General features: G+C 36.7%; 1 protein-coding gene across 8 annotated transcripts in view; it reads left to right on the top strand.

The window, feature by feature from the left end:
- CCDC141 (coiled-coil domain containing 141) overlaps positions 1-14,949 on the top strand; it is a 194,972-nt gene that overhangs the window by 53,844 nt on the left and 126,179 nt on the right. For all 8 annotated transcript variants that reach the window (XM_031451742.2, XM_031451741.2, XM_031451739.2 and 5 more), the window contains 2 exons: positions 6,843-7,034; positions 10,492-10,600. In XM_031451742.2, coding sequence (XP_031307602.2) covers positions 6,843-7,034; positions 10,492-10,600 — 301 coding nt within the window. The remainder of the gene's footprint in view (positions 1-6,842; positions 7,035-10,491; positions 10,601-14,949) is intronic.

The raw sequence follows: 14,949 nt of genomic DNA, 5'->3' as shown, positions 1-14,949 counted from the left end.
TTCTTAGTTTGTAGACCATATAAAAATGGATGGCAGGTTGGACTTGGACTGTGGGCCATAATTTTCTGATCTCTGATCTATACTATATGACTTTAAGTGTGTGCATGTGTTCAGAAGTGAATTGAGAAGTAGATGGGTATTAATAAAAAGCTGAATCATCAAAGAAAGAAAAACAATACAATCAAAACTAGATGCCCCCCCCCAATTTTTCATATCTATTACAATTTGTACCATTTGATTAAGAGATGCTTGAAAAATTCTTGCTGAATGGGTGAAAGCATGGATGAGTGACTACATCCTTGAGTAACTTCAGGTTCCATTAGATGTTATCCTCTCTGAATCATAAGAGTCATTGAGGGTATTATCATATTTGGACAAATGATGGTTTGGTTTTAGCTTTAATGGAGGATAAAGAGCACCTTTTCCATTCAAGGGAAATACTTTCTATAGATCCCTGTTGATTGAGGATGCTTTAAGTACTATGGAGATAATATAAATTTTTAAACTGTAATATATTATACAAGTATTATTATTTATATTGCATTATTATTAGTGCATTAATAAATAAGACATGCCAAAATGAGATTTCTCCTCTTGTAGGTATGCTTTCTGATACTGATTTTTCATTTTACCTTATGGTTTTTGCTAGTCTTCAACCTGGAACAGCTTCTTCTCTCCAGTTAGATAAGAGGTTCATCTATAGCCAAAAGCAACTGAGAGAGCCAATTTGAGGTGGGAGCAGCACAGGCTCACTTTCAGTGTTCAGAATTATACCTCCTGAGGTTGCCTGGTTTTCATTTCCACAGTACATAAATCCTATGACATTTTAAAAAGAACTCTTCATGTCTAGATAAGAAGTAAGAGAGACAGAAGACTTGTGGGTTGTCGTGAGTCGTTTTCTATCATGGGAAAGCTGGGTGATGTGGCAGTCTGGGGGATAAGGAGGCAAAATTTGGTCTTGTCTAAGAAATTTTTTTCTAATAACAATGGAAGGCTTTGCTTCAAAAGTAAAGGAGCCCTGTCACTGTAGGATGGGTGCTGTGCTGTGGATTTGTTAGACATTTTCTAAAGTGGATGTCAGATTGGGACAGCTGGCCTCTAAACTCTCCTCTAATCGCCTGTGAAATAAAATGAAATGATTTTCAAGAGAAAATAAATGAAACCTCTTAGACCTCTTAGGGAAAACCCACACTTTCTACTGCAAACATTTATTGAGCCACTACTCTTTGCAGGGCATTCAGTGTTTTCTCAGTAGGGTTGCTGTTTGGTGGGACAATCCTTCATCAAACCCCTCCCCCACAAACTACACAAACATGTTGTGACAACTAGAAATGCCTCCACATGATAGATGCTGGAGTTGTAAATATGAGGGAGACAGCACTCAGGTCTCTTGTGTCTCCTTGATTTGAAATCATTATCATTAACATGCATGGGTAGTATGCCCTCTAGCTCTCTCCATTAGTACATTACTTGGCGTTTGTGTTTCAAGCTACTTAAGTGGTACATCCTGCTCCTTGAGGGGAAGAAGGAAGAAAGAGGTAGTCTCCTTGGGGGCTCAGCAATGGGGATTAAAATAGAAGAGTATTTTCTCAGTGCTGGCAGGATATGAGTGAGCACCAGTTTCAGAAGGGAAGGCCTGGCCAATTGGATGACATGGTACATGGGCAACCATAGAAAGTTGGAGAACACTAAAAGAATTGTGTGGCCTTCCTAACACCTTTATCAAGCCTGGGGAAGAAGTATCACAGAGACCTAAGTACTATACATCAGAAACCTGGATAGTGGAATTTGGCTTTGGGTACAGATCATGTTCCATTCTGGGAATCTCACAGAAATATACTTCAGCTGGTCATTATCCAGGTTTTGGACTGGTTAAGAAATATCCCAGTTCTGTGAATCCTGCCTGGTTCACCCTGTTTGAGTCCTCTCCCCCAGTATTTCAGACGGTGTTTGTTTGTTAGGGGAACATTGATCTGTACCTGGCCGCTGATCCCAGCACCCCAAGAATGATCTAAATTCCAAGAGAATTTGGAGCACATAGTTTTCTGCCAGTCCTCAAAGCAGATGTCTACTGGCTTTCTTGGAGAAAATCCCAAGTGTAATTTGTACCAAATTAAACTCAGAGGATTCTACAAGAATATTCTGACTTTGGGATTACAGTGAATAGAATATTTTGCAGTTCATACTGAAGGTCATGGGAAAGCCCAAAGAAACACTGGAAACCAGAATTGTAGTCCTTTAAGCTGCTTGCCCCTAAAACCTCTGCATCACTGATTTATAAAGTGTTGCTTCAGTGGGAAAAGAACAGTGTTTAATAGGAATTATTTTATATGTGTTTAATAAGGCTAAAAAAATACTTCCAAAGACAAACTTATTAGATATAGAAGAAGCAAACTTTCACATCTATCTGACCACCTCTTTGTCTATTTTGAGACATTTCATTGAAAGTTAAAGTGTTCACTTGCTTTGCTCTAGAATGAATTCATTGCCTGTTATTTCTTCTTCTCCTTGGCTTGTCTGCAATGGAATTATTAAGTTTTCCTACATTCAGTTCTTAGAACAGTCTTTGTCATATGAACAAGACATCTTGGAATTTAAAACTCCTAGTGTAATTATTGAGCTAACACCCATCATAAGTAGAAACTGAGGCCATGTTATTCCATTTCAATGACAGACACTGTAAAGTGAAAAAACATGAACAACGCAGAATTAGCCAGCCCTCAAGATAATCTAAAGCTTGTCACATGAAAAAAAATACCCAGATACTATGCTCTCAAATAGATAAGAAAGTATTCGCATTTGCTCTAGCTGTCCTGGCAAATTATTTTTTATTTTTATTTTTCATCCTGGCAATTTAGACAATCATTCGTGTGGTTTAGCCTAAACACCAAAGAGAACAGAGCAAGCACTCATTCAGTGGATCTCTCTGAAGAGTTCACTGGCATGTTCAACACACTCTCCTGAGATACCTTTTGAGTTAGCTATGAAATTATCAGGCTCTGGTCTAGATTTTTTGTTTTGTTGAATTATGAATTTTATCTTCCTTTTTTATTAAATATGAGAGAACCTCGGATGTATGAGCCATAACAAATGATTTTACATTTGTGAATCTGTCTGGCTGTGCTAGGGTAACAGGCAACCCCCCAGCAGCAGTGGCTTATGGGAACGGGTAGTATTTCTGACACTATGTGTTGGGTTCGTGGTAATTACAGTTCAATTTTGCATGCCTTATTTATTTTAGGATCCAGGCTGAAGGAGCAGCCCTTTCTATGAAAAGAGAAATGGTAGAATCACTCATTGTTTAATAAACCTTCCTCTCAGGAATGGCACACAGAACTGCTCACGTTTCACTAGTCTAAGCAAGTCACATGGACGAGTCGATGTTAGAAGGCATGAGAGTGTACTTTTACAGGGAGAAACAGCAGATAGCTAGGAACAATAATACAATTAAGGTGTGTGATGTATCTTAGGATATAATTTGAAAGTATAAGGAAGGAAGGAACTGTTCTAGGATTCTAATGGAGAAGCTCTGGCTCACTATTCTAGTACAGCAAATGGCAGGGTCTTTTTCTTCAGAATAGGTCTATTTTATGTAATTGCAACAATAAACATAACATGCACCTCAGTGTATATTGCAGCATTATTTGCAATAGTCAAGAATTGGAAGCAATCTAAGTGTCCAGTGATAGGTGAATGGATAAAGATATGGGATATATATATGCATATATATGATGAAATATTATGAAGCCATAAAAAGAATGAAATCTTGCCATTTGTGAAAACATGGATGGATTTAGAGGGTATTATGCTAAGGGAAGTCAGTCACATAGAGAAAGACAAATGCTGTGTGATTTCACTTATAAGTGGAATCTAAAAAACCAAACAAAAGAGCAAACATAATAAAACAGATATAGACTCATAAATACAGAAAACAAACTAGTGGTTGCCAGAAGGGAGGCAGGTGGGGAGATGGGAAAAAAGGTGAAGGGAATTAAGAGGTACAAACTTATAGTTTTAAAATAAATAAGTCTCAGGGATGTAATGTACAGCATAAAGAATATAGTTAATAATATTGTAATATTTCGTATGGTGACAGATGGTTAACCGAACTCATAGTGATGATCATTTTGTGATATATAAATCTATCAAATCACTATGTTGTATATTTGAAACTAAAAATATTATAAGTCAACTATAATTCAATAAAAACCTGACATTCATCAATTAAAATAGCAAAGTAGACAGCTCCAATGGTCCATCCCTCTAAAGAAACACTGAAAAAGCAAGCAAAAACTGTTTTAATCAACATTGTCAGAACTTTGGAAAGTAGTCAGAGGTTTATAGCAATCAAGTGCACACTGAAACAAGAAAAAAGCAACTTAAAAAAGGGTAGAAAAGCTTTGAGGTAATTTTGCTTGCCCTGTCCACCTGCTCCTGAGTTTAGCAGAGACTTAGAGTGAATTTAAAAAAAAAAAAGACCCAATTATGCTTTGTCTACAAGAAACCCAGTGTGAATATAAAGACATAGATTAAAAACAAATGGATGGAAATGTTTTTTATGTTTTTTATTGAGATATAGTTGATTTACAATATTACATAAGCTTCAGATGTACCACATACTGATTCATAATTTTTAAAGGTTATACTCCATTTACAGTTAGTATAAAATATTGCCTGTATTCCCTGTGCTGTATATCCTTGTAGCTTATTTATTTTCTGTGTAGCTAGTACTTCTTAATCCTCTATCCCTATCTTGCTCCTCCCCCACCCCTCTCCCCACTGGTAACCACTAGTTTGTTTTCTGTATCTGAATCTGTTCCTTTTTTGTTATATGCACTAGCTTGCTGTAGTTTTTAGATTCCACATATAAGTGATATCATGCAGCATTTGTCTTTTTCTGACTTACTTCACTAAGCATAATACCCTCAAAGTCCATCCATGTTGTTGCAAATGGCAACATTTCATCCTTTTTTTGGCTGAGTGTGATATCCCTTCCTCCTTGTAGGTTGCTGCATGAGGGGGGTGGGAAATAGGTGCTGACTATCTCTCTGCCTCCTCCCCCATCTTGATGTGGGCTTCTTTCTTTTTTTTTTAATATCCTTAATTGTAGAAGTGCTGTTCCATTCATCTTCAGATCTTTCTCAGAAAGAATTGTTTTTTAAGTAGTTGTAGTTTTGGTTTGTCTGTGCAAGGGCATGAGCTCAGGGTCTTCCTCTGCTTTCATCTTGATCCCACCTATCAGATGTTTTTATATTTCATTTGGCTTTTCAATAATTTTTTTAAAAACTCAGTTCTTAAATTTTTCTCTAATTTATTAATTTCTGATTTTGCATTTAATCGATTAATCCTCCTTTAATTTTTGTTTTATCACTATTTTTTCCTAAATGGTCTTTAATTATAGTTTTTAATTCTTCATTTAATCTAGGAATAATTTTTTAAACTGTTTTCTCAGAATTTTTAAGAGAATTGTTTTATCATCTGGCCTTTTGTTGTTTATTCCTACTTTTATTGCATTGTGATATGACTAGGTATATCTACTTAAAATACTTCAGTGTCATAAATATAAATGTCATGACTGCATTATTTTCCCTGTGGATTGTGCTGTTTATCAACATAAAGTGATTTTTTTAATCTTCAGTGATTTTTGCTTTGATTTCTAATTTGTCTGAGATTTATATTGCTAGTTCTCCTTTATTTTTGTTTGTCTTGCCTGATATATCTCCTTTCTTTATTTTCAAATGTTACGTCTTTTTATTTGAGGGGTGACTAACAAAAAAAAATTAGTTTAATTTTTTCCCTTAATCTGATAATGTTCGTTTTTTAATTAAAAAAGTTAACTCATCCATTTTTAAAAACATTTTTTATCGATTTATAATAATTTTACAATAAAAGTTTGTTTTTTTTAAAGCCGGGGGAGGTTTAATTAATTATTTTCAGAGGAGGTGCTGGGGATTGAACCCAGGACCTCATGCATGCTAGACAAGCACTCTACCACTTGAGCAATACCCTCCCAACTCATCCATTTTTTTTATGTTAACTGATGTTTAATCATATTCCTATATATATGTATTGGTTTTTTGTACGTGTCCTAATAAATATGTTCTTTTTTCTTTTGTCTTCTTTGTTGTATTTTGCACATGTTTAGTTTCCTCTTCTGCTGACATTTTATAATTTATTCATGTTATTTTCAGTCTGTTATGTTAAAAACTGTGCCTTTATTTTGGTGCCCATATCAAGAATGAAACAGAATCTATGGGCTCCTCCTCCTGTCCCCATATGAGATAATATTGTAAGCACATGATCCCCTTCATCTTCCATAATTTGTTCAAACAGTCAACAAAAATGATAGATTTTTACATCATGACTGTTGACTTTCAAGAATTTACTCTTAACATTTACATTAAGCTTCACAAGCATATTAACAATAACAATTATTTAGAATAAATAAGTTTTACTGAGTTTATGTCTCAGTTTTTTTTTTTTTTCATGATTACTCCTTTCTAGTTGTATTCCAGTTAGTTTTCTTTTTCTGAAGTGTGAAGTCATAATGGTATTCTGTACCCCTGGGAATGTAGTTGTGCATTTCTGATAAATCTCTACGGTGTTTGAGCAATGTTTAAATGTGGGTGCCTTTAGCCTCTCCATGCTCCCCAGTTTACTAGTCTCCATTGCTCCTCCCGCTTGCTTTATCTACCTGCCTGCATAGCAGTTTATGTTTATGAATTCTCTTCTAGATTTTCCTAGACCACGTATAATTTCAAAATTTCAAGGGTTTAAGATATGACCCCAAGTTCTTACACTGAGTGACACTCTGCCTTGTGCCTTTTCTTTCCTGGACATAGGCTTTGGAAGACCGAGTGTGGGAACTCTTGCAGGAAGCAGACAAGGCGGCTGAAGAGAACAAGGATCAGAGTCAGGTCTATGATGCCATGGCCGAAACGCTGGGCGAAGCATGGGCAGCCCTGGTCTCCATGCTTGAGAGAAGAAGGGAGCTTCTCAGGTTGACCTCTGAATTTTTTGAAAATGCCTTGGAGGTTTGTGTTTAAAAAAACTTCTCCCTTCTCCACTTTAGAGCAAATGGATAGCACTCCTAAAAATGTTTTATTTCCACAAATAGACGTTGCAATCAGTTCAAAAATGTCAGAATAACCAAGATATATACATTTAATTTTTGATTGTCAAAAAATAAAATTGTTAATATTTTAAATGTAGGCCTTCAAACAAAAACTAAGTACAGTTCATTAAAATTGATAAATAGTAAGTAAAAATGGGAATTCTTACTCATAAGTCATTGTGATATAATTACCCCTGGTTATAGGATTACTAGGAAATTCTGGTCTAATGTGTTCTTGTTAACTGGAAGTTGGAGGGCACAATTTAATCTGCTGCTTATGAAAAGCAATTGCAGAATATTCGATAGAATGTTTACCTTATAAGCGAAGCACTTTACAGAGTGCTTTCCTAAGGCCTATAGACGAGTTTTCATAGTTTGAGCTCATTAAAATATAAGGGAAAGACAAAATCCTGGGCCTAAGGTGGTCATTTCCCCCTATGATTTTTCTTGAATTCTGCAATTTTTTTTTGAGGAACCCAATTTCAAAATGTGAGACTCAAAGAACATTATCAAAAGAGGAGTTATATTTAGTGTAACATAGTTATTGGAAATCTCACTTTTTCTCTGTCAAGTGGCAGTCCATGCCTTTGGTGTGGGCACACTGCTTCATCATGATAAAGCACTTGCTTTGAAAAATACGACATTTCCAAACTGAAAATTCAGGACTGAAATCCAAAATAATGAAGGAAAGAAGATTAGTAATAGAACATTAAAATTGGGGTAGACAATCTCATGCATCATAAACTCATTTAAAAGTTAAAAGGAGGAGCAAAAACTGTATTGTAACTTTCAGGGTTTGTTTTTCACAGTTTGAGCACTGAAATCCAGCTCAGAATTCATTTTACACATCATTTTGGGAAAAAGTTCCACACACAATTTTCTTTCCTGAGAAGAAATAAACCAGGTGAAATACACCTACAGGCATCAAGTTATAGATGCATCTAATTCCTTTCATCTTAGTAGATGGGGTGTGGGTGTCAACTACCCTTGAAATTCGGCTTGTTTGAGCACAGGAAGTTATCTTTTTTCAAACATTAAGCCCAATATTTGTTTTTCACTGTGTAGGAACATTAATGCTAGGTGATCTTCTATGTGATGAGAAATGACTTCCAGATACTGCATGAAGTAAAAGGAAATATAAGTCAACTTGTAATTCAACCCAGCAGTCTGATTCCTAGTGAAAAAGTGAATTGTTTCTTATATTATCCTGCTTCCAACTTTGTGGACCACTTCATACTTAGCTGAAGGCAAACTCCTGCATGATCTTCCCTTTCCCTTGTGTATGCCAAAGCAATCTTCATAAGTGATTTAAAAAATGATGGAGGTGATATTAAGGATAGGGTCTTTGAAAAGTGTCCCTCTGTTGCCACTTCTATCCTGTACAAACTATCCAAAGAAGAAAATTGGGGAACAGAAAATATCCACAAGATAAAAGTTAATAGAACTCTAGGGAAGCTTTTTCTGAGTGAAGTATTGTTTGTTGGTTGGCTTTTTTTTTTTTTTTTTTTAATGTCAAACAAGTTGAAATACAGATATAAGTTACACAGTGACTTCAAAACTTCTTGTAATGTTCTACAGGGAAAAAACAAATCACCTACCGGGGTTTTGTTTTGTTTTTTTTCTCTTTGAAGTTTCTCTTCGAAGAATGTTCTTAAAATCAGCTGTTAGAAATGGAATTAATTAGAGATGTAAATGTGTAGATTGGATCCCCTTTTGAACCACGTGCATGCAGGAGTTCTTTAGAAATACAGAATGGCTTCTTACTGCGTGGTTGGTAGTACAAGATGGCTTCAGGCTCACGGTATGCACCATCAGATAGGGTATTGTCTTCTCAAACACTGTGCTTTTTTGGGACACTGTCCCCAAGCGACGGTGGCTTGTGTCCATCTGGTTGTTCTAACAGGATGGTGGACACCTTCTCTGCCTTTCAAAAGGAGACGTGCTCATCAGTTTCTCTCTCATGATCCCATGCCTTTAAAACTGGATTTTATATGGCTATTGTAATAATCAAAACACAGTAGATCTTGTTAATCAAACAGTCACATAAAATATTAAATATTACTGAATCCAAAGATGAGGGTGTGGATAAAACTTGAAAAAGAGGACAAGCATGGTGATAGGCTTTTTTTTTCTTTCTCACTAGTACTTTATAAGTTTATTCTATTCCTGATCCAAAGGTGAACATGTTGATTAAAATGCTTTTATAAATGATAATAATTACCTTTGAACCCTAGTTATTTGTCTACTGCTATGGATATACTGTACTAGCATAACCAAATATTTTGCCCTTTTCTAAAATTTGCTTCTAAGATTATTCCCCTGAGAATTTTGTCATCACTTAAAACATCTCCTGTTCATAAGTCCTAGTCTATGGAGAAACACACAAAAGAGAGACTGGTCATGTACCTCACCATTTAGGGTGTAAAATTGCTGTTCCTTTTGTTTTTGAAACAGAGGAGAAACTTTCCATTTTTTCATTCTTGCTGGATCTGATTTCACTTATATTTATATGGAAGTACATAAAATCATTGATTAAAAATGCAAACAAAGTTAACAAAGTTACAAGTTATAGATTTAAAAGCTAACAGTTTACCACCCCTCACCTATCCCTAATCCCATTCCTTCTCATAAAGGTAACCCTTTGCTATGTATCTTTTGGATCACTTTCTATACTAATACACACACACACACACACACACACACACACACACACACACACACACACACACACACACATATATTTGCTTTGTATAAGAAACGGGATTAGGCATCGCTTCTCGGCCCTTTGGTTAAAATCAAGTGTAGAAATGGGATTAGACTATGTATTATTTTGAAACGTTTTTCAGTTCTAGGTCTAATTATAGAGGAAAAACCAACTATATTTCAACCTAAATGGGTTTTTAAGTTAAATTTACTAATAATTATGTAGGTACTGTTTAGCCAAACTTGTTGTTGTTTGTTTGTTTTTTAGCAGACTTTGGTTATTCTTTAACAAACTGCTTTAGGATGTTGACAGTGGCTGTATTTGTTACACACAAATTATTGAAACATAATTTTCATTGAAAATTTCAATAGACATTAGAACAGTAAACAAACTGGTTTATTTCAGCGTACATAACGTATTTCCGGATATGAAGGGAATGCAAAGGAACAGGAAGAAAGTTCTTATCTTGGCACTTTGTAGACTGACTACATGCAAACACACCCTCATACAAACACGTGAGCCAGCACACATCACACACACACATCATCATACAAACACACAAACCTACGTAGTCGGCTGAGCCATTAATTCATGAAAAACATTTACAAATAACTGAAAGTGGCACATTGGTTTTTATTTTTTCAAATGTTTTTCCCCTGTATTTCTGTTGCAGTTTGCCATTAAAATAGACCAAGCGGAAGATTTCCTCCAGAACACTCAGGAGTTCGAGAGTGTTGAGTCGTTAAAATCACTTCTTCAGCTTCATGAGCATCATACCAAAGGCAAGAAATATGTCTGTTCTAACCTAAGCTTTTAAAGATTTTAATATAAGGATGTTCATGTATGACAGTATCTTTTTAATTTATCTGATTATGTAAACCTCAACTAGTTCCAAATCAGGTTAAATAGAGCCTTAATTTTGGTCATCGTCTGGAAGGAAGATCTAGTTGTAAATGATTCTCAGGGGCAGTAGAAGAAGAGCCTCTGGGAGATTCAGTTATTCAGTCTGCTGGATCTTAGTTCCTGGGGAGGGACCATTTCCACCTCGCTCATCCTTCTATCCTCCGCATCTAGCGAGGTGCCGGCACATGGTGGGTCCTCATGAAATATTTCTTGGTTGAATAAATGATTGAATCCAGTATCTTTTCCTTCTAAGGGTCAGCAAATGAACTTCAGCCTTTAAATAACAGTTCTGGATAAGGAAATTTCCTTTCACTATTGCAGTTTTTAAAAGTAGTGAACTTCTTCCAGATAAAAATCTCGTAATACACTATATAAAATTATCTTCAACTCCTTCTGAAACAACTATAATAAAGGTTGTCTAGTCATTAACCAACAATTTGTATGGTGGGCGTTTTCCACTAGAATTTGGGATGAGCCAGGACTGTAATAGGGAAGGCATTTATGGAAGAGCAACTGTTTACTGTAACTTTTTCTGTGGAAGCAGGTTAGATAAATAGACAGGAGCAATGACTTCTGTTCTTCCTAGCGAGTTCTTCTAATTATTGCTGCCCAGTAGAGCTGAGTACAAGTGGATGGCTTCCTGAATTCACTTGTCACAGTCCTAACTCAACTTCTCACTTCACAAGCCAGATTGTAGGGGCAGGGGCAAAAGGTGTTTTTAAAAGCACAAATAGATTTTGTGTTTATATCACCCTTCAAAGGACCCTAGATAATAGATCATTATTCTTCTAAAACTCAAAGATTAAAGGACTCAGTCTTTCCTGTGTACACTTTATGAGATCCTACCACATGTGTACATGTAATTTTACCTGATGATTAGTCTGTAGGACCTATCACTAACAGGGACGATATACAGCGTCAAAAGTATCCGCATTAGAGCAGCAGCCTGCCCCAGTTTTTACAGTGCAGCAATCTAGCTGGGTCCAAAGAGGGTAAACAGAATGACATGAAATTCCCCTTAGGAGACTTGGAGAGTGAATCGAGTCCATGCCACTGAGATGGTTCTCTGGTCTCAATTCAGTCTTCATCCAACCAACATGATCATGACGCAGCAATTTTACCTCCTGAAACCTGATAGTGACTGATGTTTTTGTGGAAGAGGTTCGGTACCGAGGCAATTAGATGAAAGCATTTTCCGAAGGGACTGGGGGTGGGGGTTGTGGAAGTAGGGACTTTTCCATAAATTATTGGGGATGGAGCTGGCAGGGGGAGTAGCCTTAATGCTGTTTTGCTGCTGTTAATGTTGGCTCCTTCAGGTCCTAGGCTCTGTGGCTCAGTGGGCCAGTTTTCCTGGGCACATGCTGCTTTGTTTGGAGGTCTTAGCCTGCAGCACCCTGGCATCCAGCTGATGGTGGGACCAAAGCCCTGCCTTTCAAGGGTAGGCTTTGAGAGTCCATTGGGCCTCCTCTTAATCTGCAAAGTTGGATAACAATGCTAGCTGAAGACAGGAAACATAGTTTACTTTTGTGATGACAGAACATTCTTCCATCCTGATGGCATGTTTATCATGACATTTTTGTGCCCCTTCTGTGTGATACTTGAAGCACAGGGATTACAGGAGACTCCAGTAAGGATATCAGGCTCCCTATTTATGCACCCAAGGGCTTTGTGGTTATAAAATGGGAGTTGATGAAATTTATTAAACAACAGATTCAGTGGGATATGATTAAGATGAACTGATCTGAAATGCATATTAAAGGACAAAACTCTGATTTTCAGTTAAGGACTTCATATCTGTCTTAGTCTGTTCAGGTTGCTGTAACAAAATGCCACAAATGAAGTGGCTTATAAACAACGGAAATTTATTCCTGCCAGTTCTGGAGGCTGGACGTCTGAGATCAGGGTTACAGCGTGGTCAGATGAGGGCCCCCTTCCAGGTTTCAGACTTCTCATTATGTCCTCACACAGGGGAATGGGTTGGGAAGCTCTGTGAGGTCTCTTTTATAAGAACACTAATCGCATTCATGAGGGCTTCATCCTTACGGCCTAACCACCTCCCCAGAACCCCACCTCCTATTACCATCACACTGGGTATTAGGATTTCAGCATGTAAGTTTTAGAGGGGCAAACATTCAGACCATAGCAGTGTTGTCTTTAAATTTAACAAAATTAATTACAGCTGTAACTGCAGCTAGCCATTATAATAAGGTTCTGAGATGCTGATCAGTGAGTAGCACAGATTGTGAATGATGTTAGGATGAAAAGGCTAATGTAACTGGGAAAACTGTAAGCAAACTTATCCCTAATACTTACTCTATTTCAAAACCTATACTTTTTCCTTCTTCAGCAATGCTAAGGCTCTGTTGCATGTAAGAGACTTACTCTATAGCATTTTGGAGGTCAGAACCAGAAAGAATGGGTTGAAGTTTTTGCCCTCTGGAAAGTTACAGAATTAATTTGTCCCCTCTTCTACATGACAGTAATTGAAATAGTTGAGGAATAACATGTTCTCTCCAGTCTTCTCTCCTTTGGGTGAAACATGCCTAGTTAAAGTCTTTTCCAGCAAATGTGGTTTCTAGATTACTTACCATTCTGGTTGCCCTCATTTCAACTATGCATAATTAAGCAGTATTTTCTGAACCTATGCCAGCTGAGAAAATCAGAATCATGTACTGGCCCTTGTCCACAGTAAGCCTACAGTTTGATGAGGCATGTACACATATATTGGTGAATTCTCTCTGTGCGTCTTGTGGGTCCCTCTGTTACACCACCCAGCACTCTGTGTAGTCATAATTCATTTCCCTCTTTGTCCTCATCACAAGATTGTAAGATCCTAGAGGACTGGGACTAGTACATCTCTGAATCTCTTGGGCTTAGATAGCAGTCAACTCAAAGTATGTTTGTTAAGTGTTATTTGTATATAATTCCAATGTAAGACACAGTAGCATGAGGCAAAAGTGAGCAATAAGCAAGGCAGGCACATTAGGAAGAGAAAATTGGTTCTAAGTTCTGGAGGATCACAGTCATACCTGCCAGTTTTTGCAATGGCTTTATTAACATGAACATAATATCTAAGAAACTTCCTTGCAGAAGCAATCATTTAATTACTTTTTCTTAAATGTTATATATATTTTAAATGTAGTTTAGATACAGATCCATTGGGATCTATTATACTATTTTCTCTACTTTTGTGTATACTTGAAAATGCCATTGAATGAGGTTAAGAACATCATGTTGTAGTTTGGTGCAGCCATTATGGAAAACAGTATGGAGATTCTTTTAAAAACTAAAAATAGACTTACTATGTGATCCAGCAATCCCACTCTTGAGCATTTATCTGGAGGGAACTCTAATTAGAAAAGATACATGCACCCCAATGTTCATAGCAGCACTATTTACAATAGCCAGGACATGGAAACAATCTAAATGCCCATTGACAGGTAACTGGATAAGGAAGTTGTGGTATATTTATACAATGGAATACTACTCAGCCATAAAAAAGAATAAAATAATGCCATTTGTAGCAACATGGATGGACCTAGAGATAGTCATTCTAAATGAAGTAAGCCAGAAAGAGAAAGGAAATTACCATATGATGTCACTAGTTAATGACAGGAAGAAATACTATGTGGAGACCTGCCGCCTGCCCATACTTCCTGTGTGTGTGTGTGTTTGTGTGTGTGTATGTGTGTGTGTAATTGTTTGCGATGTCCTAACAAACTCTTCAAAACAAAGGAAATACATATGCCTATATATGGAGGATCAGTCATACCGATTAAAACTATGCAAATCTATATGTATAACTGAATCACTATGCTGTAAACTAGAAATTAACAAAACATTGTAAACCAACTATACTTCAGAAGACGATACAAATCAAAACTCTTCAGTTTGATGGGAAAGGGCTTCTATAGCCTGCTTTCACCTCATTTTCCGTTCTTCCTTTCCCTTCCACATAAGATTTTTTTCTAAATAGATAGGTTTTTTCTGCCCCTGTCCCTCCCATCTTGTTCATGTTTGCTTCTACGTCTCCATTTAAGAGATCTACGTTAATTTTAATGTTCTCCCTGACTTTTCTTCTTCTGTTTGAATTATCCAATCCCCTGTCCTGCTTCAAGTCTGTGGTTGTTTTTGTTGTTTGTTTCTTTGTATTATTAACTCCTAACCAAACTGCCCATTGCACCTAATTACACCTTTTCCACTCTGCGCAGATAATACCACCTAGTAC

Source organism: Camelus dromedarius, chromosome 4, assembly GCF_036321535.1.
Source record: "Camelus dromedarius isolate mCamDro1 chromosome 4, mCamDro1.pat, whole genome shotgun sequence".
Classification (NCBI taxonomy): domain Eukaryota; kingdom Metazoa; phylum Chordata; class Mammalia; order Artiodactyla; family Camelidae; genus Camelus; species Camelus dromedarius.
This window is presented reverse-complemented; position numbering and strand designations above follow the sequence as displayed.